This window comes from Leptonychotes weddellii, chromosome 9 (genome assembly GCF_054177405.1).
Source record: "Leptonychotes weddellii isolate Sample4059 chromosome 9, ASM5417740v2, whole genome shotgun sequence".
Classification (NCBI taxonomy): Eukaryota; Metazoa; Chordata; class Mammalia; order Carnivora; family Phocidae; genus Leptonychotes; species Leptonychotes weddellii.
In genome coordinates, this window is record NC_138377.1 from 79,524,624 (window position 1) to 79,552,561 (window position 27,938).

The 27,938-nt window shown below is 36.4% G+C and overlaps 2 protein-coding genes across 4 annotated transcripts in view; both read left to right on the plus strand.

Annotated features, from left to right (window-relative positions):
- Positions 1–1,108: 1,108 nt before the first annotated feature.
- CTXN2 (cortexin 2) lies at positions 1,109–9,614 on the plus strand. The gene is made up of 2 exons (XM_006736799.3): positions 1,109–1,274; positions 8,925–9,614. Exon 2 carries the CDS (start codon positions 8,982–8,984, stop codon positions 9,225–9,227), a length of 246 nt encoding a protein of 81 aa, XP_006736862.1. The 5' UTR covers positions 1,109–1,274; positions 8,925–8,981; the 3' UTR covers positions 9,228–9,614.
- Positions 9,615–14,464: 4,850 nt separating this feature from the next.
- The window catches only part of SLC12A1 (solute carrier family 12 member 1), an 87,326-nt gene continuing 73,852 nt past the window's right edge, over positions 14,465–27,938 (plus strand). For all 3 annotated transcript variants that reach the window (XM_081829694.1, XM_006736800.2, XM_006736801.2), the window contains exons 1-3: positions 14,465–14,884; positions 25,050–25,184; positions 25,340–25,415. In XM_081829694.1, coding sequence (XP_081685820.1) covers positions 14,465–14,884; positions 25,050–25,184; positions 25,340–25,415 — 631 coding nt within the window. The remainder of the gene's footprint in view (positions 14,885–25,049; positions 25,185–25,339; positions 25,416–27,938) is intronic.

The window sequence follows — 27,938 nt, forward strand, 5'->3', positions numbered from 1 at the left end:
CATACACATTGTCTTCACTTTATTATTGAATTCTAACACATCTTTACAATCATGTGCTTTCAGCATTTTTTATATTAACAATGACCCAATTCGGCATCTACATTTTCCCCAATCGCTGACAATTTAATAATTTACAGGATCAGTAATTAAGTTTTTAGAGAATCTACAGGTGTTTGCAGTTTGAAGGTTCTGGATATAGTACCCAAACACGAATAGAATTGGACCCTTGTAATTGAGTGGACAACAAGACCCCTAAGTAAGGATGAGGGGAAGAGGTTTTGTTGTTGTTGTTTTCTTTTGTTTTGTTTTGCTTTGCTTTCAATGCCGTTTAAGTTTAGAGTCTATGTACTGAATACTGTTTAGAAAACGTGCCTTGCAACTACATTTGGGCTTTTATGGAGCATTCCTGTCTTGGTGTATTCTAGCTCATATGTACATCTTACTACGCAATTTTCAGCACTATGGTCAGCGCCTGGACGCCAATCCCTAAAAAGCGGGGTGGGGGGAGCGGGGGTGAGGGCAGGATCGGGTTGAGTTTCCGTAGAAAAGGTGAAGAATAGGAGAAAATAACTCCAAATGACGCATGCGGTCCCCAATTAAACCAATACACTTTCACTCTTGTCTTTCTCTTATTGGATGAGAGGGAAGACCTATTTAGCGTCTACTCCCCGGCTGAGACTGCGGTCAAGGAGCACAACAAAATGCCCGGGTCACAGTTACTGATGCAGAGTAGAGGAAAACAAGGATTTTAATAATAAATTAATTAAACCCCCACTGCCTTAGGAAGAAAATTGGGTGATAAACTCCGATTGCTAACCTGCAGTGTGATATGAGTGAAAATGAGCGCCTATTTTTTTTTTTCTTTTCAGCAAAACTGAGGAATAGATAGAGCCTGTTGCTGCCGTGGCCCATTCCCTTCTTCCCCCTCTCATTTCCCAACTCTTCTCTGTTCACAAACAGACGCCTTCACATACACGCGCGCGCGCAAATATTTACACTCTGCCACATCGAATAAATCCAGGCACATTTTCCTGCAAATACTCTAGCGCGCGCACACGTACTTCGCGGGCGCCCACGTCCTCTGTCTCTCACTGACAGATACAGACATTTACCCACGTAGGCCAGGAGAGCGCTAACCACGGTCCTGTGACTCCACGCAGGTTCCTGGGACACGCCTTTTACATTGTTACTGAACCGATCAGCGAACACGGACAAACCTGCCAACACTTAAGTCTACTCGCGGGATTTCATCTCCATGGCAACAAGCATGGAAGGTGAGACGTCGCTGCCTGAGAAGTAACTTTCTCCCCCTGCCCTCTGCATTAACTGACAGGGTTCCAGTGAAGGTCCGGATGAGAAGCCAGTCTTCATTCTCTTGTATTTCTGAAGCTGGGGAGCGGGAAAGGGAGGGGGGTGAGGGATGCAGCCTGCAGGTCTGGTCAGTTCAGATTCTAAAGGAGAAAAGAGCCCTGATGTTTCCGCTGCTGCTGCTGCTGCTGCTGCTGCTGGTGCCAAAAAAGAAAAAAAAAAAATGTGTTTTGTGTTTGCAGTTAGCTTTCTGATGCTTCTCCCATAATGTTTTGTAGGAGGTTTCTATGCTTCCTTAGATTAATATGTCCAAAGAGAACTGGAGACAAACAAGGCAGAACGATAATGACAGTCCAGGTTTCTCTAGTGAGATATTTTGAAAATTTTCAGACCAGATATCCAGTGCTTTGAAAAGATCCAATGTCAGAGTCCTTGGGAGCCATGTGAAGATTCTCTTAAGGTTGAAATCTGAAAGGTTGGAGGCGAAGGGGGTGGGGATTCTGGCAGATCCCGGGGTTTTGGATCTCTGGGAAGGCCTGAAATTTATGCACTTCATCATGATGAAGACATCTGGGTTTGTAATTTAAGGTTTTCCTTTAATTCCAACACATCCCATTCCTAACGATTAACTAGCTCTGTGCAGAAGTGGCCTGAATAATGGGATTTTCCCTGTTTACTTTGAATGGGATTTAATAACCTTGATATTCTGTGGGGGATGTGTATATGTGTGTATGGGAGGATTCATTATTTTTTAAGCCTGGGTTTTCTTACATGTCTCATTTCATGAAATCACGAGTATTCATATTATTAGCGTTAAAGATTACTATATCTGATATCCAGTATCAAAATACTTTTCACCAAGATTACCATATTCCACTATAATAGTGTTATTTCAGTATACTGTTTGAACTATCATTAATAGATAAATAAACCAGAGGAAAAAAACCTATTGATTAAAATAAAATACAGGAGGTTCTTTTTTTATGGGCATATTCTTTTCAATATTGGCTTCTGTAATTGCTCATTGTGACATGCAAACTATAGGTTTCTAAAATGTGAAATTTTATATTTCTAATCAGTAAACTTATTCACAGAAGGAAAAAATCACATACAACATTCGTGTGTATGAAAGGATATATATATCAATATATAACAGTATAACAGGATATATATAAAACAGTATAAAAATACTGTTATCTTTGCTTGAATACTCACAATGGTATGATTTGTATGACTGATCATAGAAAGACTTTGTTTATTGGTTATTAACTACAAAGCTATTGAGTGAGATTTTGGCCTTTTGGTCTACAGGTATACCATTGGCCCAATCCTATGACTCATCAGGACTTAAAAATCCCAGTTCCTGACAATTGCCATGAAGAAAATGATGTACTTTCAACTCAATTGCGCATTTCTTTCTTTTTTTTTTTTTTTAAAGATTTTATTTATTTTTTTGACAGAAAGAGACATAGCAAGAGCAGGAACACAAGCAGGGGGAGTGGGAGAGGGAGAAGCAGGCTTCCCGCAGAGCAGGGAGCCCGATGTGGGACTCGATCCCAGGACCCTGGGATCATGACCTGAGCTGAAGGCAGACGCTCAACGACTGAGCCACCCAGGCGCCCCAATTGCGCATTTCTAAAGTACCTAAATGTTGACATTCTTATCCATTTTTTGTGGTGTAGCATATTTAAAATAACTTCTACCACACAATTTTACATCTACTCTTTTTTTTGAAAATTCATTTCTTTTTTCTCAACAGGGTTTATTTATCCTGGTTTTGTAACTTCATGGTCTAAATGTCTCTCATTTTTCTATTTCCCAGTAAACAAGATATTAAGATGATGGTTTCCTTCTGAGGTAGGCATTAAAATGTCTGTTTTACAGAACCTAATGATTTGTTTTGCTTTTCCATCTCTGTCACACATTAGAGAAAATGAAAATGTATCTTTTATCCACATTCGTTGAGTAATTTCAGATATCTTATTATGAAGAAGTCAATATTGTAATTGGAGAGTTCCCTTTATTTTTAACAGTATTTTGTTACTAGCAATACTTTTTTTACCAAATTATGCTCTATATCAATAGAAAGGTGCAAAACTCATTGCACTAAACAATATATTCTCAAAAACTCTATTTTATTTTATTATGTTAATCGCCATACATTACATCACTAGTTTTTGATGTTATTCTCAAAAACTTTCGACTTGCTGTTGAAATGAGACAAGTTGTTCATTCACACAGCAAGTAAAATGGGAAGTTTAGGCAATGTTTGAAAAATTTAGGCCTGAAAATACTGGTTTTTCAATTGCTACACCTATGGCTTAAATTACCAAGAGCATCTATTTGCTGGACATATTGTTAGGCAATTGCTTAACTTTTTATTTATTTGCTTGTGTAGACACAGCTTGCAGCAATGGCCAGACTTTTTTTCAACGTTTAAATACTACCCCTTTAGTTGTTTACCTTGACTTGTATTTTGTTTTCATCTTTACTATAAGGTAGAATTTTAAAATAAATATACAAGTCCAAGTTCTTCCTTTTGAGATATTAATAAAACCCCTGTTCTTTATCACCCCAATTTTCGGTTACAAATGGAAATTACCTAGTTCTCTGAACCGCAACTGAATTTACTTGGCTCTACTTTTAAAAGTTGAATATAGAATCATGTCATTATTGGAAATAATTGGTCTTTAGATCTAAACTTTTGCACTTAAATTTTTGTGCAAGTAAAAACTCTTTTTTGTCAAGTTTCTTTTATCATTTGGCTTCATTTATTCATTACCCATCACTCCAAAACCCTCTTCAGTTTAGTGTCCCTCATGGACATTCAACCGAAATTTTTAAAATGATGAAAAAATTCTGAATGCCAAACCCAAGGCCCTGTTTTTCAGCACTTAGTTTCCATCACCACTGCAGAATTTGACACTGTTCACCAACACCTTTAGAAACTCTAGCTTCCTTTGTTCCAAGTGAACGTCCTACCACAGATTCCCTTATGACTCTGATCATTCCTTATACAACTCCACTAGCAGATCCTGCATTCTTCTTGTAAGAGAGGGATTCTCTGAGGCTCATTGCTAGGCTTCTTTCATCTTCAATCCTTTTTGGTGACTGCAATAGAACCTTAATGGGTTTACATCAAAATTGCTTTCTGGATCAATCCAGAACAAGTAGATCTGGCTCCTACAGTAACACTTGAAATATTTGAAAGCAGCTAGCATCCTCCTTGCTCTTCCCTTTTCTGCAAAACTCAGCAATTCTTTCCTTGTCTTAAGTTTTGATCTACAAATGCTTCTATGTATTAAACTCTCTTCATCCGGAGGCATTCTTCCACACAAGCTTTATTTGTCAATAATATCCTTAAGATAGTCTCCCCACCAACAATTTTATGCTGGACAACATGATCTGGGTTAATTTGTTTAAAACTGCTTACTGTTAAAACTGCCAGGTATGGACACCATAAGTTCACTAAGACCAGAACTAAACTCGTCATTTACTTTCTAAATTTACACTTTGCTCATATTTTCTTTATTTTGGTTAATGAAATTACTATCTTTACACTTGTCCAGGCTTAATAGAGTGGAGTCATCTTTGATACCTCTCTCTCTCCATGGCCCGTTACCTTCCATCATTTGCCAAAACAATCCCCAATATCTTTATAGATATCTTTCAAACCCATTTCCTCTCCCACACATCTACTTTGTTAGTCCAAGCCCGAATTGCTTCTCAGCTGGACCATTTCTTTCCCATGATGCTCCCTCCCTGAAATCTTTGTCTATTTTGTCCTCATCATCAAACAACTCAGCCTTTAGGCAAATAAACTGCAAAGTCTTAGCCTGACAGTCAAGAGATTTCACATTTTGGCTCAACCTACCTTTCCAGTGTTTTGTTTCCCATACTCCCCTTTACTTGTGCCAAATTGTTCTGAACAAATTGCTCCTCTGAACAAATTCAGCACTTTTCCACCTTTGTATTTATTGTCATGCTGTTTCCTTCCTCACATATCTAAATCTTCTGTCTTTCAAGACTCAGCTCAAATACAATCTCTTACAAGAAAAACTTTCCTGATCCCTAAATGAGTGAAATCTCTATTCCCTCCAAATTTGTTAATCTTTGCATCTCTTTTGTCATCAAGATGTTAAAGATAATAATACTAACCCTGTATGGTTATTATGGGGGTTAAAAAAATAACAGATGTGAAGCTAATGTTTGGGATACAGTATATGTTAAATGCAAGTTTACTTCCTCATCCTTTCTATTGCCTTTGTAGAAACCCATGCTGTTTTCTTCCTATTTGTGCATAGACCTCTCCCTTACAGGTTGGAATCACTTAGAGTACAAATCATGTGAATCTTTCTGGGAATGCTATTAATCAATCTGATAAAAATGAACAAGAAACACTGAACTCTGAGCTGCTGAATTTTGATATTTATCTTCAAGGCCAATTTTTTTTAAAATCAAACAAAAGTTTTCTTATTCATTTCAACTAAATGTTAAACATTTTTTGACATGTTTTCTGGATGCCTAAAAATCAGATTTTCAGAAACCAGAACTTTATTCATCAAAAATTATATTTTTCAATAAATTTACTTTGATTCAGTTCAAATATTTTTTGGGATACCTATGGTATGCTGGGAACTATAATCAGTAGTTGAGAACTAGTTATTTTTCCATTAAAAAGGAAAGTAATTCACAGATTGTCTGAGACTCTCAGAACAAGGCATATCTGGTGTGTTAGATAATTTAATAAGGGATTTTTTTATCTCAAATTCAGAAGATACTGTGTTTTCATTTTAATAGCAATAAATGAGTTGAGTGTTATATTGCTACAGCTAGAAAATGCCTTTTTTTTTTTTTGTCTGTTTGGTCAGTTGATGGGTTTTAATAAGAATAACAGGGGCGCCTGGGTGGCTCAGTCATTAAGTGTCTGCCTTCGGCTCAGGTCATGATCCCAGGGTCCTGGGATCAAGCCCTATATCGGGATCCCTGCTCTGTGGGAAGCCTGCTTCTCTCTCTCCCACTCCCCCTGCCTGTGTTCCCTCTCTCACTCTGTCTCTCTCTCTGTGAAATAAATAAAATCTTAAAAAAATAATAATAATACGAATAACAGAGATTAGTGGATTAATCATTAAGAGCTAACGGACTTAACTCTTCTAATGATCAGCTATGACCTTGTGTCTTTATCTGCATTATGATTTTTAAAAACACATAAATAAATTGAACTAATATCATAATTATACACAGTTTAGGTTGTTTCTACATAATGGCAAAACGAACTAGCTGAAAAATGTACATATTCTTAAAACTGCCCAGATGTTTTAACTTTTGTGCTACCAATTGTTGCAAGTTTGGTTCCTCAGAAACCAGACTCTGAGGCAGAGTTTAGTGTGAGAACGTTTATTAAGTAGTACCCTTGGGCTCAACACTTGCGGAAGAGTGGGGAAGTAGGCAGGAGTGGGCAAAAGTTGAGCTGTAATGTGGAAGCAGTGACTGTCTTGGTTTACTCCATGTACAACTCTAGATCTAGAATGGTCTTTCAGAGTGGTGCTCCTTTGAGTCAAGATGACCAGGCCTTTTACTCTTGCATCAATCAGTCATTAAAAATGGTCTGTCCTAGGAATAGAAGTGACCTTGCATGAGGCAGGCAGCTCCCCATGAAAGGGGCTACAGCTGAAGACTATCTGGTGGCAACACTCCCAGCTGCTGGGTAACAAGTCCTCCATTGAAGGGAGCCTAGACACCCCACACCACAGTGTTCACCAATAAACCAGGTTGATTGCCTCCTCGTACCCACATGTCCTCTGAAATATTCAAGTGATATAACCTAGCAAAGTCATGACTCTAGTGAAAAAATACTTCAAACTAGCTACTTGGCTGAATCAGTCAGTTACACAACAAAGGCTTGGTTCAACATTTCCAAAGTAGAAACATCCTGCTTTGCAGCTTCTCCACTTGTCAAGCAAATGAACCAGAGAATAAATGGATCTCAACCAAAGACCTTTAGCTGACAAAAGCAATAAAAGTAGAGATTTCTTCAGAAAAAAAGTTCTTGTTAAGTCCCAAGGTCATTAGATATTCAGTCCAGTCTCATGTCTTCCACAGGATAAATAGTACAAGAGATTAATCAGAAAAATCATTCTGAGTCACCTAAGTGATACTAAATTTAAAAAAAAATTAGAGTATAATCACTATATACATATTAGGACAGAAAAAATGATTTGATGGAAAGAAGTTTAACAGAGAAGTTGGAAACAATATTTTTCCTTTTATTAAACAAACAAGTCAAATAACAGCATACTACAGAATGTATTAAATATTCCTGACACTTAAGGTTTGAAGATAAAGCTGTTTTGTAATCCAAACTATTACAAAATAAGATATTGGTTAATATTAACTGACTTATTCATTGGTGAATAACTTTGAAAGCTACTAGTTTGTTCTTATTAATTACTTCCTTTTACTCCTTACATCCCGTACCTCTTCTACATCAGTTGTTTTCTGAAAATTGAATCCAAAAAAATCTGAAGGGTCAGCCATTTTAATAAGTAATTCTCAAGAATTGTTACAAAAAGCAATAATAAAAATGCAAACACAAAAAAATTATTATTCTCTGTTTTTGGATGACAAGCTATTTGGTAAAAGTCCCCTCAAGAAGGGTGACTATGAGTTAGTAACCATTTGATTTAATTAACTAATCTTAATTTTTATTAATTAATTTAATTAACATTAAGACATCAAATGGGAAAATCTATTTTGTTTCAATCCAACACATACTTTCTGAGGACTTCTGCTGTAGTTTTAGAATCTCAGTACAGAAGGAGCTTAGGACTGGGAATCTGCTTGGGAAGAGAACTGGGGAGCTCATCTTGAAGCTGAATGTTTATAGAAAATATGCTGTTTACCTTGGGTTTTATGTTTATTTAGGGTGCTAAAAGCTAATGGGGATGGTGGGGAGATGGTTAATGATCCATAGCTACTGCTGCTTACTATTTGCAGGATGCTATGTTGGGTACAGGTCTTATTAAAATAATTTTAAAAGCATAATTTATCTCTTTAAGAAATTAAAATTTAGCATATGGAGTGGTAGTGGGAAAGAAAACACAACTACATAAGTCTAAAAGCTAAGAGAATGAAAAAGAGAGAAGATATTACACCTATTTAAAAGGATTGGAATCTGTATCAGACAAAATGGCACTGGAGATAGACCTCAAAACATGGACCTTAGAGAGCTTGACCAGCTCACACCCTATGATTATTTATGGTGTTATCTACACATGCAAAAATGAAGTAAAAATTCAGGTCAAGGAAGCAGTGACTTAACCATCTCACAATGAATCAAAAGCTTCTAGGGTTAATTACTTGAATATTCACTTTCATACCTGATTTTATATTTAGTGTATATAGATAGTTTCAGGTATCCACAAAGGCAATTCTGTAATTACTACAAGAAAAGTAGCATCTCCAGTGCCAATTTGATCCTGATCCATTTCTGATGTTTTCACATGTCTTTTGTGAGTTAAGTCAAGAGGGTTTGAAAACTGCCAGATTTTAGAAAACAATTACCTGCTCAATACCATACATGAATAACACTAAACTGAGTCCAATTTTGTATCTAGGCCAAGAGGGGTCTCCAGCAGGAATTCTGAAGAGCCATAGTGATGTGACAGTGAATAATGAGTAGTACCTACTGTGGCAACTCTTCAGCTAAGATGAGTGTCAACGAAGTATCAGCGTTTTCATTGACTCTGGAGCAAAAAACTGGCTTTGCTTTTGTTGGGATTTTGTGTATCTTCTTGGGACTTCTTATTATCAGATGCTTCAAAATCCTGTTAGACCCGTATAGTAGCATGCCCTCCTCTACATGGGAAGATGAAGTTGAAGAGTTTGATAAAGGGACATTTGAATATGCACTTGCGTGAGAATTCTACCTTTAGGGTTTTTAGGGTTATGCCACTGGGACACATGGAATATACAACTGTAATTTCCTTGAACATACTGGAAGAGGCTCATTTCATTCAGTAAATTCAATAAACATGTGTAGTTGGACAAGTCATCTAATCTGTATGGACTTCAGTGAGGAGGTTAATCAGAGAACTTTTAATGTCCCTTTCAATTCTAGTGCCCTATGAACTCTGTGAACGTATCTGGAAATCCAGAGATCTGAGATCAATGAAGATTTGAGATGTCATTAGAAGTTTTTCAGTTAGGAGTCTAAAGTCTTGTGATTTGAATTCTAATGTTGACTTAGTCAAGAACTAGCTTTATGACCTAGAAAGCTAGCTAAGGAGCACCTTTCCACACCTGCAAAACAAGAATAAAGAAACCTATCCTGCATATCTTACAGGGATGTTGAGAGGACAAAGTGATGTATAATGAATGTGAAAGCAATTTGAAAACCATAAAACACTGTTGAAACATACCTTGCAATCATTATTTATTACCCTCATTGGCAATAGAAATAGAGATCCTCAAACCTCAAGAACCAATGGCTTAGTGTAAGTTATTCCCTCTTCAATCTTCATTCTCTTCATTTGATATATGAAAGGATAGAATTATATTATTCTAAAATTCTTTCCAACTACAAAATTCTGACTCTTTATGATTACCAAATGGAGGAATATAGTAGGAGATAAATAAATACAAAAATATTTGTGTCACCAGAACACAAAACTGCCAAACATACCAAAAAAAAGAATAATATTTACTAAGAGTTAGCCCTAAATTGAGTGCTTTCCACTTATTATGTGATTTGATACCTTTATGAATCCTTTGAGTTCAACACTACTATTTCCATTCTATTATCTTAATGTCACAGATGAGGAACTGAAGCTGAGAGAGATTAAATAACTTCCCAAGGTCATCAAGCTAGAGAGTGGTTGTGTTAGGAATTGAACGTGGGCAGTCTAATGTCAGAGACATTGTTTGTAAACATCATGCTGTACTCTGAGACACTATCCTCATTTCTATATAGCTTACAAATATGGTTACTGCTCAAGTCTACAGCACTCCAAAACAAGCTGTCTTATTCCTGATACTTTCCATGTCCTAGTAGACTTAGAACACATCTGTGTTGTTTGTTAATCTTCTGGACCAAACCCACACCTCAAGGAGCTCTTTGAACCCCAGTAGGTACAGGAGTGTCAGCCTGGGACACCTTATAGCCAGTTAGTAGTTTTGTCCAAGAACATCTCATTGAGCCAAGTCAGCTGGACACACTGAAAGTTACGTGTGCCCAGGACACTAGGTATCTCCTTTGTGACCCAGGCTTCTAAAGTACTTGTTAAGATATGGATCCAAGTGTGAGATGCACCATTTGTCCCCCAGGGAAGACACCCAACAAGACCCTCCATTTTGGTGACTGGAACATAACAAGGACAGATTTTTACTTCAAAAAGAAGATCCTAGAACCCAAAACACAAGAAAACTTTATGAAGTATGAGCATTGTTTCTGAAAGTTCAACACTCACCAGCTTTTCAGATATCATCAATTCCACCATAGTATTATTTTCAGTCCCACTAAACGGAAATTCTTTTAACCAAAAGTGTCTTCATCCATGGCATTTATTCATGATCTATTGTTCACCTTAGACTTTTTGGGGGCAGTAGGGGAAAGAATGGTCAGTGTCTATATTTTCAGAGCCAGAAACAATATAAAAAATATGAAGAACAGTTACAGTATGGATACATCATGGAAACTTCATGAAATGCTAATTCTTCTAGGAATGTCCAATGTCATAGTCAGATCATCCTCTAGCTGCCCCTTCCTTAGAGCCCCATCAGGAAAGACAAGAGTTAAAATAGAGGAGCATACCTCCAGACAGTTTCCTCCTGTTACCTTACCCACATGTCTGAAAAGCCTAAATTGGGTTTACCTTTCAAGGATGGCTTTATGGATGGTGTAATTTCATCCATATCCTCCAAACCATGTCCCATCTGCTCCAGAACGTCTGAATCCCCTTAATAGAGAACGAAGACTTTCATTTCACAGTTAGAGATAAAAGGCTTAGAATGAAAATGTCTGGTTGATGTAAGACCAAGACTAAAACTAACTCACATGACACTGTAGTCAGGCAGGCAAGCAGCAAGGAAAAAGGAAATTGGCCACTATAGGACGCATTCACAGTCTTTGGCAGAGGAAAAAGGTTAAGGAATAAATAAGTGGGCTCCTGAAAGAGGGAGGGGGTTGAGGGAATGGTTGTAGTAAAAGGGGACTGGGGTGGCAGAAGTAACTGACACCGAGTTCACAGCTTCCATCCAGGGCCAGTGAATAAGGCTTGTTTTGAGTCCCAGCCCTATCTTAGCTGTTCTAAATAATAGCAACAGCAAGATGAATCTGAAATGAATTTGAATCTGAAAAGCATAATTCCTATGCCTTTTATGTGGGGAATCAGAACCCTTTGTTGAACAGATAAATGCCTTGTACTTAAGAGCAGAGTGAGTTAGTGGTACATAGTTGTAATTCTGTCGCTATTTCTGAAACAGCCTCATGACATTAGCCTGATTGGTTACCATGACATTTGCCTAAAAGCATCTAAGGGGTTTTACTTAGGTTTCTGCAGACCATTTTCTACAATCCAGCATCTGTTCACCCACCTACCTTTCCTCCTACTTTAATAGGCATAGTACCTCTCCCAATCTCTAATGATTCACCCTGGAATCTTAGATGTGACTAAGTAAAACTCATCAGTCAATTGTAAATATTTCCAAAATAGTAAAAGTGCTTAAGTACAAACCAGGACTGATCTAAATCCAACACACAAATTAACTCATTTAATCCCCTCGATAACTTTACAACAAGGTAGGTAACATTATTATCCACAATTGCATTTTACAGATGCGAAAGTCAAGGCACAGAGAGATTGACGAATTTGCCAGAGCTCACACAGGAAGTGGCACAGCTGGGATGTGAGTTGAGCATACACATTTCAGAGTCTTGCTCCTAGCCCCTGTGTCAAGCTACAACCGTGCTGCCCAGGCAGCTGGAAATCACTTGGATAGCTTCTTATAAAAGACCAGGAGGATTCATTCAATCACCCCGATTGCAAACCAATGACAGAACGTAAACAGAGGAATTGTTTGTGCTGTCTTAATAATCACCACCTCACAGATCTGAGCAAAACCTTTCCCTCAACAAAACGAAAAAACTGGGTTTGATATAAATATTTTACCAGGTAGAGACCAAAAGGCCACTGGGAGACTTACCCACAGTTTCATTCTTGCTTATAACAGTTTCCCCACTAGGTAGAAATATTTTCAATAAATCACTGATTCTACATTCAATCTGCTCACTTCCTATGCAGAGAAGAATTAAGCTAATATCTACTATAAGCAAGATAAAATGATCTCAAATACCATCTTCCGGTTAAAAAGTGTAGAAATTCTCTCTGGAAGCCTAGATTTTGCTGTACTTGCTAAACAATAGGAGGTCACCAGGAATCATGTGAAGACAATGGGATTCAATTTATTTAGCACCAAACAACTGTAGCACTGCTTATATTTTGCTGGATGATTACTGTTGAGCAATCCACCTCCCCTTATGAATTAAAGAAACTTTATGTGACTTCCTGTGTAAATGGATTAATCGTTTACTACCGGTTACTAGCTGAGGTGGTACTTAAGTTTCCTCAGGGCTAATGACTGGGCAGTGCCCACAGTTTTATTCCACACCAATCACTGCTCAATCATCTCTTTCAAGGAAGAGTCTAACCAATAAGAAGAAGCCTACGATTCTGGGCTGAAAGCTAATTGCCCCATATATGCCTGGGTGATGTTGAAACAGGTAACACTTCCTGAGAAGAAGATTCCTTCTTCTGGTGGTAAGTTAAACATTTCTGGGTAGGGTAAAAATCACACTTAATATTATGTCATAAAGTGGATTCTGAGGAGTGGCGTAAAGGCAAAGGATGTCGAGGACTATGATGAGAAGTGGTATATTCTATAAAAACTAAAGAGATGACAGCTTCACTTATAATTTCCCCCATAAAAGGTTATTTGCAAGTTGAAGTTAAGATTTTTTTTTTTTTTTTTAGTTCAAAGAAATAGCCTAAGAACTTCAGGAGAGAGGCAAGTTTTTGTTTGTATTTGTTTTTCCAAAAAGCCAAAATTTAAGGTATCAATAAAGAAATATTATTCTAGTTAAAGAATGTTCTAAGATGGGCTCATGGATTATAAAGTGATTATGTAGTCTATTTATCTCATGGTCAAATACAAGCTTCTCAATGAATTTGAGACTATTTCATTAAAGGGAATCAATAGGGCATGATTATTTTACCTAAATATAGCATACAATTTTATTAAGGACTGAGGTTTATTTCCTTACCCTGAATACTCATATTTTTTTAAAGAGTCCATGATAGCATTTGTAAAACATACAAATGTATGAGCAAATAAAAGGCTAGTAAAAGATCCAAGAATTTACAGAGCTATCTTCCTCACAGGATATATTGTTATAAACTAATAGCATGTATTTCTTAGAAGTTTTAAAAATATTTTAAAAATTTTATAATCATCATATAATAAAATCATCACATAATATGTATTCATATCAGTAATAAAATACTTTGCAGTTTCAACATTTAGTAACGTCAATGAACTGTGTTTCAGACAGAACTGAGAATATTCTCGTCAGTTCTTACTGTACTCAGTTGGTAGAGTTATATCTTTTCTAAAATCGTATTAAATCCAACTGCGCTGAGTCTAAGCAAATACTACAAACACAGATAACGGTTTAATGACTGCACCGAAAATTCTGTTTGCTGAAGCAGTTCCCCAGTTATTTATTATGGGATTTAATTGCTCAGGTGACTAAAGTTCCTGGACAGATAGTTTTTAATGAAACGAATTTAAAATTGTATGTCTTGTGATATAAAACTGCTCCCTCATAGCCCCATTCCTACTTAAGTGTGTTTATATTTCTTGAAACAAGTTTACTTTTCTTTTTCAATGGCAGCTTTGAAGAACATTCTGAAGATTGTATAGCAGACAATGCATCAAGAATCTATTTATTGAGTCCTTCTAAAACAAAAGCGAGGAGCTCCCTAATGTAAACACCTAGGGTTTATTTTGAGGAGAAAAGACATAGATTAAAAAAAAAAAAAAAGCAACCATAAAGTAGACAGCTTGGTCCAAAAAAAAAAAAAAAAATCCACTTTGGAAGATGTCTCTGAACAACTCTTCCAATGTATTTCTGGATTCAGTGCCCAGTAATAGCAATCGCTTTCAAGTTAATGTCATAAACGAGAGCCATGAAAGCAGTGCAGCTGTGGATAACAATGCCGACCCTCCACATTATGAGGAAACCTCTTTTGGGGATGAAACCCAGAACAGATTCAGAATCAGCTTTAGGCCTGGGAATCAGGAGTGTTATGACAGTTTCCTCCAAAATGGAGAAAACGCTAAAACAGATGCCAGTTTTCATGCTTACGATTCTCACACAAACACATACTACCTACAAACCTTCGGCCACAACACCGTGGATGCCGTTCCCAAGATTGAGTACTATCGCAACACGGGTAGCGTCAGCGGGCCCAAGGTCAACCGACCCAGCCTGCTGGAGATTCACGAGCAACTTGCAAAGGTAAGTTTCAGGGCACGGGCAAGTATCTTCCCTTACTCCTTCAGGCGATCTCCTGCTCTTTAATAATGCTCTGAATGTCACAGTGTCTGGTGAGGTCTATTCCGAACCACCCTTCTTCCTGACATGACTGTCCCTCGTTCCCGATAATACACACAAGTGTCCCACGAATGTTCACTGACTGAGCACAGAGAACGAAAGAATTAGTTCTGAAAGTTAGGCAATGTGTTGTATCTTGTTTACAGTTATCATCTACTCAATGCACACTTGGTTAAACATGTCAAGCTAAATCCAAAGCTGGTTTCACCTTAGTTTTAATGCCTCCACAACAGTTGTAAAAAAAGAAAAAATCACGGGCGCTTGCTGTAGTTAATACTGTGGTTCCAGCCTTTAGAGCACGTGGGTATTTTATATTCTTTAAAGAGAGAGCAAAGATTTATAAGATTCAGCATTTTATCCCTTCTTCAAAACTTTGCCTGAGGCTCCTGAATGCACTTAAGCATGTAAAAGTAACTAAATTAAATTTAAGTACAGAAGCAACAGACATGGCTAAACTTTTCATTATTTCAGGAATATAGCCTGGGTTCCCAAATCTGCTAGAAGCATGAGGCAGCACTTTTTCTAATCTTGTAGCAAATCAGTTATAAACTCAGTAGATTTTTTCTTCTATACCTTGCTCTAAAATAGGTTGAAGCACTTTATCTTCTTGCTCTTCTGGAACACAGTTTGGAATGAATATCATTCTTTATGGGTATAATTACTTGCTAAACAGAATAATTAGCTGTCACATACCCAAATGTAGTTTACTTTTGCTCAGGTTTTGAGGTAAAAGAAAACATTGACTGAAACAATTCCTTTCATATTCATTCATTCAACAATTTTTTTTTAATCAAATGATTACCCACTCTGGGGAGTCTAGGAATATTGCTCTCAAGAAAGATGCTAGTAAAGGTGAAAATTCCCTTTAGTTTCTGTTCATTCTTCTTTCCACAAGGATACCCATCTCTAAAACTTACTCCCCTGATTACCCAGGGTCCCTGACTCTGCATCCTACCACCAGAGACTGAGAGACTTCCTGAGGGGAGCCCATGCTGTGAATTCTACCCTTATCTCTTCTCCCCACCAAGCCTTACTTGTCCCATGTACCATATTGGCAACACTGGGCTGAATGGCTGGTTTCTTTACAGATATAAGATTTAGACTTTATCTGGGATATTCGGCATCTTCATCAAAAGAAGTTAGCAATGTGAGAAAAAAATAGCAGCCCCCATTAAGAATTTTGAGAAGAGGGTTGGTTTGAAGCTCCTGAAATCAGACTGCGGTGTCACTTTGCATTGTGTAGAAAAGAGGAAAGAAGAGAGAAAGAGGAGAAGGAAAAGAGGGAGAAGTGGGTTGCGAGAAGAGAGCACAAGGAGTTTTCAAGATATGGGAAAGGCAGAAAAAGAAATTTAGGGCATTATAAAGAGGTTTCAATTTATTCTGAAGAAGGAAAATGAGCCAAAGTTCTTTTTAAAAAGACCTGAAATTTTCTCCTACCATAATCAACCTCATTACACATGATAATTTTTAAAGCTGCATCCCTCATAAAATTGCCATCAAAATTTAAATATTCTCACTCACATTCCTCCCCCAATTTACAACAAAACAAAATAAAACTCCAATTCCATTAAAAAGGAAATGGAGCAAACTCACATTGTTCTTTGGACTAGTGTTGAGAGAAACGTAGCTTATTTACAATTCCCAAAGCCACGGTTTATGTCAATCTTTACATTAGGGTAGGAAAAACTCTCAGGGAACAATGGTCGGGTTGGTTGTTCAAGAGCCATCTGAATGACCGTGGTAGAAATGCAATAGCTGCAATTGGCAGATTGCACAGCTGTTTGCAATATCATATTCTTTTTGAAAAGATAAAATGAGACAAAGGACTGCATTTTGACTTCAAGCACTTTTTTCTCAGCTACAAAGGAATAACAAATTAAATAGTTTAAAAATAAGGTTTAGGCCCGGGGTGCTTGGGTGGCACAGTCCATTAAGCTTCCGACTCGGTTTAGGCTCAGGTCTTGATCTCAGGATCGTTAAGACTGAGCCCTGTGTTGGGCTCTGCACTTAGTGCAGAATCTGCTTGAGATTCTCTCTCCCTCTCTCTCTGCCCCTCCTGCTCGTATTCTCTCTCTAAAATAAATAAATAAATCTTAAAAAAAAAAAAAATTAGGTTTAGGCCCAATGCCCTGAATAATCATTCTGAATGAATGAGTATAGTAATAGGTCACTGTAATAAGTAATAAGTAATTTGACCCTTACTTACCAAGTAAGTAAGGATTTTTATTTAAAAAGCAAAATATACACTGATAAAATATTTAACTTAAATTTAAATAACAACAATTTAAATATTTAACAACTACTAAAAAGTAGTTGTTACTTATTACTTATTACCACTGTAATAAGTAATAAGTAATAAGTAATTTGACCCTTACTTACCAAGATACCTCATCTTGATTAAATGGTACTGTGATATCCACATAGCTAAATTGGGAGCAGAATTCAAATACAACCATGGAATCCACATTCTAGTGTTTCTAAAACTGTAGGGCCCAGTTCACCTCTCCACGTGTTCTACTTCTGTGCTATCCTTCGGTATCAGACATGAACAATCCAGGCCTTCTTCAATTCATCTCTTTCTTCCTTGTTAGTGAATTTGATTCTATTTTCCCCTGCTTAGAACCATAAAAGATGAAGATCTATAGTGGAATGTAGCTATGCTGCTCCCTCCTCTGGCCCTTGACATTTTTATGGTGGTCCCTCAAACTACAACTAGGAACAATCAATAGAGCAAACATTGTATAATAATACTCAGACACATCATAGATTTTGTATGTAAAAAATTATAAATGATAATGCTTACTTAAACAATTTAAAAGTGGGAATTGACATAGTACGAGTGACATTTTTTTGTACCCATGATTCTAATGCTTTAAAAAGCCATCTAGGAATGGTACATTCATACTACATGACAGAACATATTTAGAGAGAACCTATTTGTATTTTGTGCAAATCCCTGTTATAACTTCCAAGTCAGAAAAAAAAATTACATGAAAACGTTTTCCTAATAGTTGAAATGAAAAATAGGTTTGAAAGACATTATTTCAAGTCTCTACCTTAACTGAAACTCTAGGAGTGATACTTATTGACAAAATTTGTAATCCCGATGATTTGAGATCATCTTTGAAGAAATCTTTTCATTTTCTACGTAGTAAAGAGCTAAATGCCTATACGGGTGGCTATGAATCATGGATTTCCAAAACTTTAGTCAAAAGCAGGAAAATAATGACTCCATCGTTTACTTTCTCTGCAATATTATACAAGCTACTTAACTTCAACTGCTGTTGTAGGATGTTTGTAAATACTAGAGTTTATAGGCATGTAAAGTCTAGTATGTTGCCTACAATGGTTAGAAACCCAGTAAATGGTTGTTGATGATGATGATGGTAATTTTTATATTAGCTGATTTTTATTTAAAAAGCAAAATATACACTGATAAGATATTTAACAACTACTAAAAAATGTATGATGAAATGTCTCTTATCTAATATAGATCTTCCATTATTCTCTGCAGGACTGTCATTACTGTCAATTTCTTATAAATCCTCCCAGAAATTTTCTATGCCTATACAAACATACAAATATATCTATAAGTATCTATATTCCTATCTAATTTTCTGTCTGTCGTTTTTTACAAACACATATTGAAACATACTTTACACATTGTCCTGCAATCCACTGTTTTCACTAAATAATATACATTGGAGTTCTTTCTATATCAAAACATGTATAATGATTGTTGGACGTCTGACAAAGATTAATCTGGTATTTTTACTTTGTAAAAATAATTCTACTTGTAGTGTCCAGAATAATCCTTTGGCCACCTTTTTATACACAGTTCCTAACTACAGGGTTAACCAAAATGAAACTCCTTTTCAGCCTTACTAACCACATTGTTGTTAGCATTTCAGAAAAATATAATTATATAGAAATCAGGAAAATATACAGCCTTTCTATCAAAGTCAGCATTCTTGTGTCATTGAAATAAACTGTCTATGAAGAGTATAAAATGCTATAAAAATTAAGATAGAAATATTATTTTTAAGGAAACCAACCATTTACAAACTCTTCCAAAACAAAGACAATGGAATGACTTCACATTGGGGCCAATAGGCTGTTATTGACAAAAAGTAATTTGTGAGTAAAAAGCATTAGGAAAAGTAATTTGTGAATAAAAACCAATACACACACTCTGGTGTAAAAACAAACTTTTTATTGAGAGATTTTATGTATCAGACGGGGTGCTCACACTTGGCAAATTCTTGTTCAAACCTTAGAACAACGCTTCAGGGTAAGTACTGTTATTATTGCTATCTTATAGATAGCAAAGTTTTCATAAAATCCTATGGATCCTTTAGAAGAGAAAACAAAAACTTAAGTCAATACACTTCCAAGGTCAAGAAGCCAAGGTCATGTGTCTAATAAGTTGAACCCATGTCTGCATGACTCCAGAGTCCATGTTCTTTATCAGTACTTTCCATCCCCATAGCACTTTGCCTCAGCTCACTTGACAGCTACAGGAAATAGTGGAATTCAGGCTCAAAGAAGAAATTGCATTTCAGTCCTGATGGGCAGAACAGGAGATTCTGATTCCTTTCTTGGGGACTGTGCCAAAAGATCACGTTGCTTCTCCTACAGAATTAATTGTAGGTCTCTTTTCATTGTCATCATCAAAAGCATTTATTAGCCTTTTATTTGTAAGTGCTGCTGTATAAAGTGAGTTAAAGAGATTTGATTTCTACTCTCCAGAATTTTATTTTATATGTCAAATGACATTGTTATGGGTAGAAATAAAAGACATGTAGTCAAATATACAAACATTAAACCACATAAGCCAATGTATAAATGCTTATATTCTGTAAAAAGACAAACAAAAGTATACAAATGCATTCTCTGGAAAATAATATTTTCTAAAGTGTTTCAAAGTTCAAATTTGGAACTTCAGCATTCAAATTGGGGATATCCAAAATTAGAAATATCACCAAGCCAAATAAAATAGACATGAAAATTGAGGCAATAAATGCCTTGAGGTTAAGGACAACGGCCACCCCTAAAATATTTGTTGGAGTGAAAATCTGCAACTAAAGACTCATTCTAATATTTGCTAGAAGTTTTAGTTGTAGTCTTTAGTATTCAGTAATAGATGGTGAGGAAAGAAGGAGTTCCCTTGAAGTATATGTGGAAAATATTAAGAATCTTTTGGTTTTATCTTCTTAATGCTGTTTATTAAACACATAGCCACCTTTGGCCTAAGTTATTAAAAATATAAGTAATTTGCATGTGAGCTATGTGTTTTCAGATACAGTAAAAATACTGTGATTATAAACTGTGACCATTGGTAGTAATTTAGAAACATGGTTTATAGTAACTGTTAAAACAAAACAAAAAAAACCCCCTCATTTTCATAATTTAAAATACTCCCCTTTATCGCAAAGGGCTAGTAATGTACAACCATAATAACGTTGATCAATAAGATATAGAAATTTGATTAGACTCAGACTTTTCATTCTGAAATGAACCTTAGGAATTATCTGATCCTTAATGGGATTGGTTTAAAAAAAAAAAAAAATCCCAGGATTGTAAGACGTTTAAGTAGAATAATATTGGCCATATGTTAATAATTGTTGAAGTTGAGTGATAGGCACAGGAGATCTATTTATTCTCCCTACTACTGCATATATTTAAATATTTCAATAATAAAAGAAAGTTTAAAACAATTGGGAGGGAATCATGCAGTCCTAAATATTTATGGAGCTATTTCTCAACGATGGCCTAAGATTTCTATCATCCTGAGATTAAAGGGTGAAACCTAAAAACATGTATAGCAGCAAATATTATCTAGTTAGAATTTAAAGAATAAACATACTTATTTCTTTCTTCTTTGATGACAGCTAGAAAGGTATTTGTCATTTTTCTGGGGTCTGTAAAATCACACATTTTATATTAAGTAAAATAATTTATGTGATTGAAGCTTCACTAGTTTATCAATATTGGAGGGGAGAAATGGCCTTTCTTTCTTTCTTTCTTTCTTTTCTTTCTTTCTTTCTTTTTCTTCTTTCTTTCTTTCTTTCTGATGCATTTTATTTTACCTTCTCTGAATACTTAATGCACAGGTGAAACTTTTGGTAAATAAATAATCATTCTCTAAAGCTATGCAATTTAAAATGCATTTACGAAAGGTGGTGGGTCATCATTTATGGTAATGGAGTGTGAACAAAAAATTAATTCAAAGTATGAGGGAAAAAACTGGTTTCAGGCAGCAATCATAAAACTTGTAGTCTTTGAGACTTTGGTCTCAAGAACATGTACCAGCCAGAAGCCTGCCAGCCACTGGTTATAGCTCACAGCCATCAAGTGCCCACAAACCCTCAACCCAGTCTTTTCAGTACTTTGATGATAAGTTGACTTTATAATTGCTGTATGGGCTTACAAAGGAGGCATTTATTAAAGAGTGAAACCAGGTTTTGCTTTGCCATGTTAGAAGAGAAGATGACAAACATAGAAAAATGATTTTGCCTTAGAGTAAATTACTTCAAAGTAAGATTTTCAGAAAACCCATTGGATTTATCCTCCTTGGCAGTATCCAGGAAAGGTTAAGTAACTTGCTGGAGGACACACCCTGAATTAATTGCATAGCTGAAACCAGATTCCAAGTCTCCTAGTTTATATGGTGCAGTGATTTTTCAGCTCCTGTAAGAGAGTAAGCAATGGAAATGGATTCTATACTTATAAATTTACTACAGTCCTTTATAGTCAAATGAAGAAACACACTTAAAAGTTTTTTCCCTTCTATGGCATAAATACATTAAAAACTTTGAAACTCTAGCAGGCTGAATATTCACCTAAGAAAGAGTTGAACATCCTACATTGACTCTATTTTGAATAGTTTTAAAAAATTATTGCCTTACTAACTTCCATTTATGATGAGTTCCCTGACATGCCCTCATAGAATATTCCTTTTGCTTCATATTGTGATGTCCTAGTGATAAATTGAAGAACTGCTAAACTGGGCCCAGAAGGGCATCTACCAGATAGAAATGTCCATTTAAGGGGAAATTTTAAATATCTTTTTCATCCTTTAGCCTATTTTGTAAGATGTTTTTTTACAATCATTGGTATTCTCATTAATCCAGATGTAAGGTTCACAGTTACCTCTGGTGTTCAGCCAGGAGGAAAGCAATTTCCTGGACCAAACCCTCAAGTTCAGGTTTAATCAGAAAACATAGGTTTTATTCCCAAGATTGCCTTTAAAAAGCAAGCGACAAGGGCTCTGTCTCATGGGATCCCCAATTAACTGAGGAAAAGGAAATTGCCTTCTCCCTAAATGAATAGCTGCTGATAGTCTGGCCATGGGATCTTGATTAACTAGAATATTGACAATTTTAAAAGTTTTTCTCAAATCAACTCAAATAAATGAATTTCTTAACCAAATAATCTCTTCAACATTCATGGGCATTTTAACACATTCCTCAATTCTGTGCTCTCATTGATTTTCTAGTTACGGAAAATGAAAAGTTCCATCTGAATCACTCAGCTGCCTTATGAGGATAGAATCCATTCAGAGAAAAAATCGAATTTTTAATTGCCTGGAGAAAAACCTCAAATGTTTCATCCATCTGTAATAGAATGCAGTGTATATAGACAGGTGCGCTCCAATATAATAGCCGCAGCCACACATGCTGCTCTTTTTTTTTTTTCTTGAGCCCTTGAAATGTGGCTAGTACAAATTGAGATCTGCTATCAGTGTAAACTACACACCAGATTTCAAAGACATAGTGTGAAAAACAAATGTAAACTGTCTCATTAATATTTTTTATTGATTTCATGTTGAAATAATATTTTATAGAAGTCTCTTAAGTAAAATATATTATTAAATATATTATTAAAACAGTCCATGATCGGATTCCTCCTCCAAGGTGGGATGCCACTATAGTAATGAATTATTGCCAACATTAAGAATATGATATTGTACAAAAGTTAAGTACATTTTTAAAACTTAAGTGTCCAAATCTGAACCCAAATTATTTTATTAATTTCCTTTTACTTTTTTAAAAGGAGCTACTAGAAATTTTTGAATTACATACATGACTTGCATCTCTAGCTGGTGTAGATAACTGGTTTCTGCCCTGCTTGTTCAGCCTCAATTTCTGTGGACTTTGATTATCTGTATGTTACATTGATGTGAACATATGATGTCAGCTTTCAATTATCTGTACAAATAGGGACTGAGGATACTTAGAATTAAGATATTCCTCATGTAATTCACGACTAAATTTTAACTATTGATTTCACTCAATTTTACCCCCAGTGCTTTAGGAAAACAGTAAGATGATCGGATTTGAGATTCATTCTCTTCCCCCTTCCTTTTTAAATGTGGGTTACACACAGGAAACAATGAGAAATGAAATACGCAATAGGGATGGAAGAGAAAAGAAATAGGAGGCAAGGATGGATAAGAAATGAGGTCATCTGTTCTTAAGTGGTAGAGATCAGGTGGCCTTCAAATCCACTTTATGGATTCAGTACTGTCTTTTGATGACCTGCTGTATGGTAGGCTCTTGTTTGGCATTGAGGAGAAGTAGCCCACAACCTCCAGTTAATATACAATGACTTACCACATTGAATTGCACTGGTTAGCCAAGTGTCGTACTAGTCAAAAAAAAAAAAATCTTGTGGGAAAACAAAGTTGGAAGAAAGCCTTATTTACATAGAGAAGTAGAAGAACATGGAGACAAGAAGTCAGTCACTTGGAGCAAACAGCCCAAATTAGAGTTAGCTTACAGTGGGTATGCTAATGATACATCAAAGCCCAAAGGAGCAATAAACCTTGAGCATAGCAAGGACAAGAACTTTGATCACCTTCAAATAAAGTCCTTACAATAAATACTGAATATTTATTTCACACCAGTCCCATTTTAGAGGGGGGAAAATTGTCCTTGTCTGAGACTTCTTAGCTAGTAATGTGGGAACACATCATCCCAGCCTTAAACTAATTTAGACCACTTAAATAGAATAAAGTTGTTCTTTAATAATGGTAATTAAGATGTCCCCAGTGTTTCCACCCCTTACTGGAAAAGATTGTTTTGGGGCAACTCAGTGGGTAACTCAGTCTAACCATTGGAGACAGGTAGGTGCCAGATAGGCTAAATTAAGTGGGTGCATCTGAAATTATTCAAAGTCATATCTAAAAGAGAAATTAGATTTGTTCTTAACTTGAGAGAAACAGAGCTATTTTCTTCCCCCATTAGATCCAGATTATCCTACTGACAAGGAAGGTCTTCAAAATCAGGTCACAAAAAGCCATAAATGAGCTTTTGACATTTTTTATACAACTTACTTTTTATTTCTACTCAGCCTACCTTTTTAGTAGTCAGTCAGTCATGAGACTTCTTACCCTTTGTACAATACTACCAGCACATCCAGCAATTTTCAGGCAAAGACATATCGAATCTGAAACTTCCTCTACAGGAATAGCATTCTTGTCGCCAGATACTATCTTTAAATCTTTTTAGAACTGTAACCCTTTTCTTCTTGTTTTTAAAGAAAACGCTTCTATGTGTTCTTTCATTCAATCTTCTTAAAGATGATGATTAGAGAAGTTTTATTATCATTGTTTTAGATGAATAAAGTGAAGCCCAGGGAGGTTAATGGAAAGAAGTCCAGATAGTCCACATCAATGAGATTAACCTCTTACCATGCCTCAAAGACTCATTCACTTTGATAGGCTTTCCACCACCCTGCCTTTAGTTTCTTTTTCTCTCTGTTCTCTTTGTATTCTGAAGGTACCCAAATCTAACCGTTTTGGTTTTTTTTTTAGGTAATATTTTCACCAGTAGAAGAACTGCCCAAGCTCCTTTACCACCCTTGCAGTCTTGCTGTGCCTGAAATCACTCACAAAACGAACCCATCAGCTCCCAGGGCAAAAAGATAATTATCTTATTCAAATGCTAGAATATTCCTCTTTTGCATGTGTTCTAAAATTTTATGTCAATTGTTCTGATTTGGCTTTGAACGTTTTACGGGTCCCTGCATTGACCAAATACTGTTTTTGCTACCTGTAAAAATGCAGAACGTAGCGGTCGCGCCGGGTTTGGCTGACAGGGTTGCTAACGGTGATGGGATGCCTGAAGATGAAGAAGCCGAAAACAAGGAAGGGGAGGATAAAGCCGGCGCTGTGAAGTTTGGATGGGTGAAAGGTGTGCTGGTGAGAAAGCTCCTACGTTTCCAAATGAAATCTGTTTGTTCAGTGTCCTTGGGGTTTAAGTGTTGGCAAAGCCTAGACACCAGAATTACAGACAGGGCTGGGTTTTGCCCCACTCTCATGTCTCACATCCCTTTCGATGCTCCTTCAACCCACAGGTAAGATGCATGCTGAACATCTGGGGTGTCATGCTCTTCATTCGCCTCTCCTGGATTGTTGGAGAAGCTGGAATTGGTAAGCAGGTTTCCCCATGCCCCTTATAGAGTTTTCAATGTCAGTGATAAACTCCATAAGCAACTTGTTTTGACCATTAATGCTAAATGTGAGACAGAGGTCACAGAAATAATCTGCACTCCAGCTCTTTCACTTTGCCTCTTTGACAATGTTTGTCAGAGAGGAAAGGTGAAGCGTTAACTTCGGGGAGGCTGGAATTTTCCAGCTCGTTAACCGGAAAAATGCTCAAGCAAGTATTTCTATCTTTTCATTGAGTTTTAGGTGTACAGATATATAGAGACACATATATTTGAAATAGTACTATTCCTATTGGGAGATATACTGATATTTGTGCATTCCCCCCTTATGATTTTGGCAAAATTTCACTCAACAAAAACAGTTTGTGGGAAAAGTGGTAACAATGTGACTGGACTAATGCTGAATTAGTTGAACATTTTCCAAAGAAAATAATTGTGTTACTTTCAGGTACCAGTGGTAGGAAAACAAAGGTTAATAAAATATTGCCAGATAGAGGCTTAAAAATAATAGATAAAATGACTAAGATAACATATATAACTATTACTAATTTTTCTAATGGAAAATGCATGATGTTGAAATTATTTTGAGTGATTATTTGATGTTTTTAAAGATGATATTTTATTTAAAATATCATTTCCCTTGACAAACCTTTTTTTTTTATCGAGAGTATACTGGTAAAATTTATATGAAAATTTTATTTGAATTTTATCAAAGTTCCTGATTTAATGCGATAAAAATTAATGATGTTCTACCCTGTATATGGGAAATACATTATAGATCCACTTTTGGAGAAGACCTATAAATCATTACTATCAAGAACGTAGAGGCTCAGATGTGCTTTTAGATAACTGCTCCAGAATGTATGTCAAATCACATTCAAAGGTACTTCATCCTTATTTATTGCCTTTGCCACTCAAAACATACTGAGCATCACCAGAAGACTAACTCGCAACAAGAAAGGGCCGTGCTATAAATTGAAACACTGGAACCAGTTCCCATCGTTTTTCCATGTTTCAGGTTTGGCAACTGCTGGGTTCCTGACAAAGGGCAGCTTGCCAACTTTATGATGCATATCAAATGAATGCTTATAGCCGCAGGGTCCAAAATAAGTATATGCTGTTCCATGGAAAATCTGCATCTTAATATTGCCAAGTGTTTGCTCCAGGGTTTCATGCAAAATTAGTTTTTTAAGGGCAGTTTAGTAACTTATTGAGATCATCAAGCAACATTACTCTGTTTGGAGGTGTGAGTGTGGCCAAGGGCAAGAGTAATTCTTTCTAATGCAACTTATTTAACATCCATGTGTTTGGGCAATAATCTGAACTTTAATCAGATCTTACATTATTCTTCTCAGTTTCACGCTTATTGCAAAATTGTAAAATATGAAGAACCCTATCTTCAGTATTATACCTTCAGACATCAGTATTGTTTTATTTTTTTATTTTTTATTTTTTTTTATTTTTTTAAAGATTTTTATTTATTTATTTATTTGAGAGAGAGAATGAGAGACAGAGAGCATGAGAGGGAGGAGGGTCAGAGGGAGAAGCAGACTCCCTGCCGAGCAGGGAGCCCGATGCGGGACTCGATCCAGGGACTCCAGGATCATGACCTGAGCCGAAGGCAGTCGCTTAACCAACTGAGCCACCCAGGCGCCCCAGTATTGTTTTAATAAGGACTTTTTATTTAAGTAGTCCTATTCTACTTTAAATGGGTGCCTAGCAGGTTTTCCTTTGAATGAAGGTTTGTTTGTCGTGGTTGTTTTAGTTCTCAGAAAGTAGACTTTAGTGAGTCATAGAAACTTATTACCACCCTTACTCAGTTTTACTGGCCTTTGCTGTGAACTTAAAGCTAAATGAGCTGATTAAGTCACCTGCTGGGTCCCATTTGGAGTCCCTTTATTGGGTAAGAAAAGAAGCAAACCCAAGTAGTTTCTCCTTGTTGTGGGGATAGTTTGGGGAAGAAACCTGAATACACTTTCAAGAGGAGACCCTGGGAACAAAGCCAGAAGGAAGCTGGAGCCACGAGTCACAATAGCTACAGCCCTTGGGTAACTGTTCTAGCGCTGTGAGTTTGGGCTCTCTTTTCGCCAAAAGCAAATGGTAGAATAAGCCACGAATGCCATTGACTTGTTCTTCTCTGTCTCAGAGACTTTGGCTGGGGTATGATAGTTTCTAATAAACATCAGGCATAGAAGAAGGGTATGAAAAAAGTATGACCTGAAGCAAGTCATTTATACTCCATGAGCTTCATTTTCTCATCTGAAAATGAAGGAGCTGGATTAATTGTTTCCCAGTCAATTCTTTGCAGATAAAGCTAAAGAACCTTGCTGTCTAGGCAGACACAAATTGAGATAGGCTAGGGTAGTGCAATAGTCTTCAGACTGTGGGGTGCCTAAGAATGACCTGGGAAGTTAGGTTACAAAACCACAGAATCCTGGGATTCACTTTGAAAGATTCAAACTCAGTGGGTCTGGGCATTTTTATTTTTATTTTTTTTTATTTATTT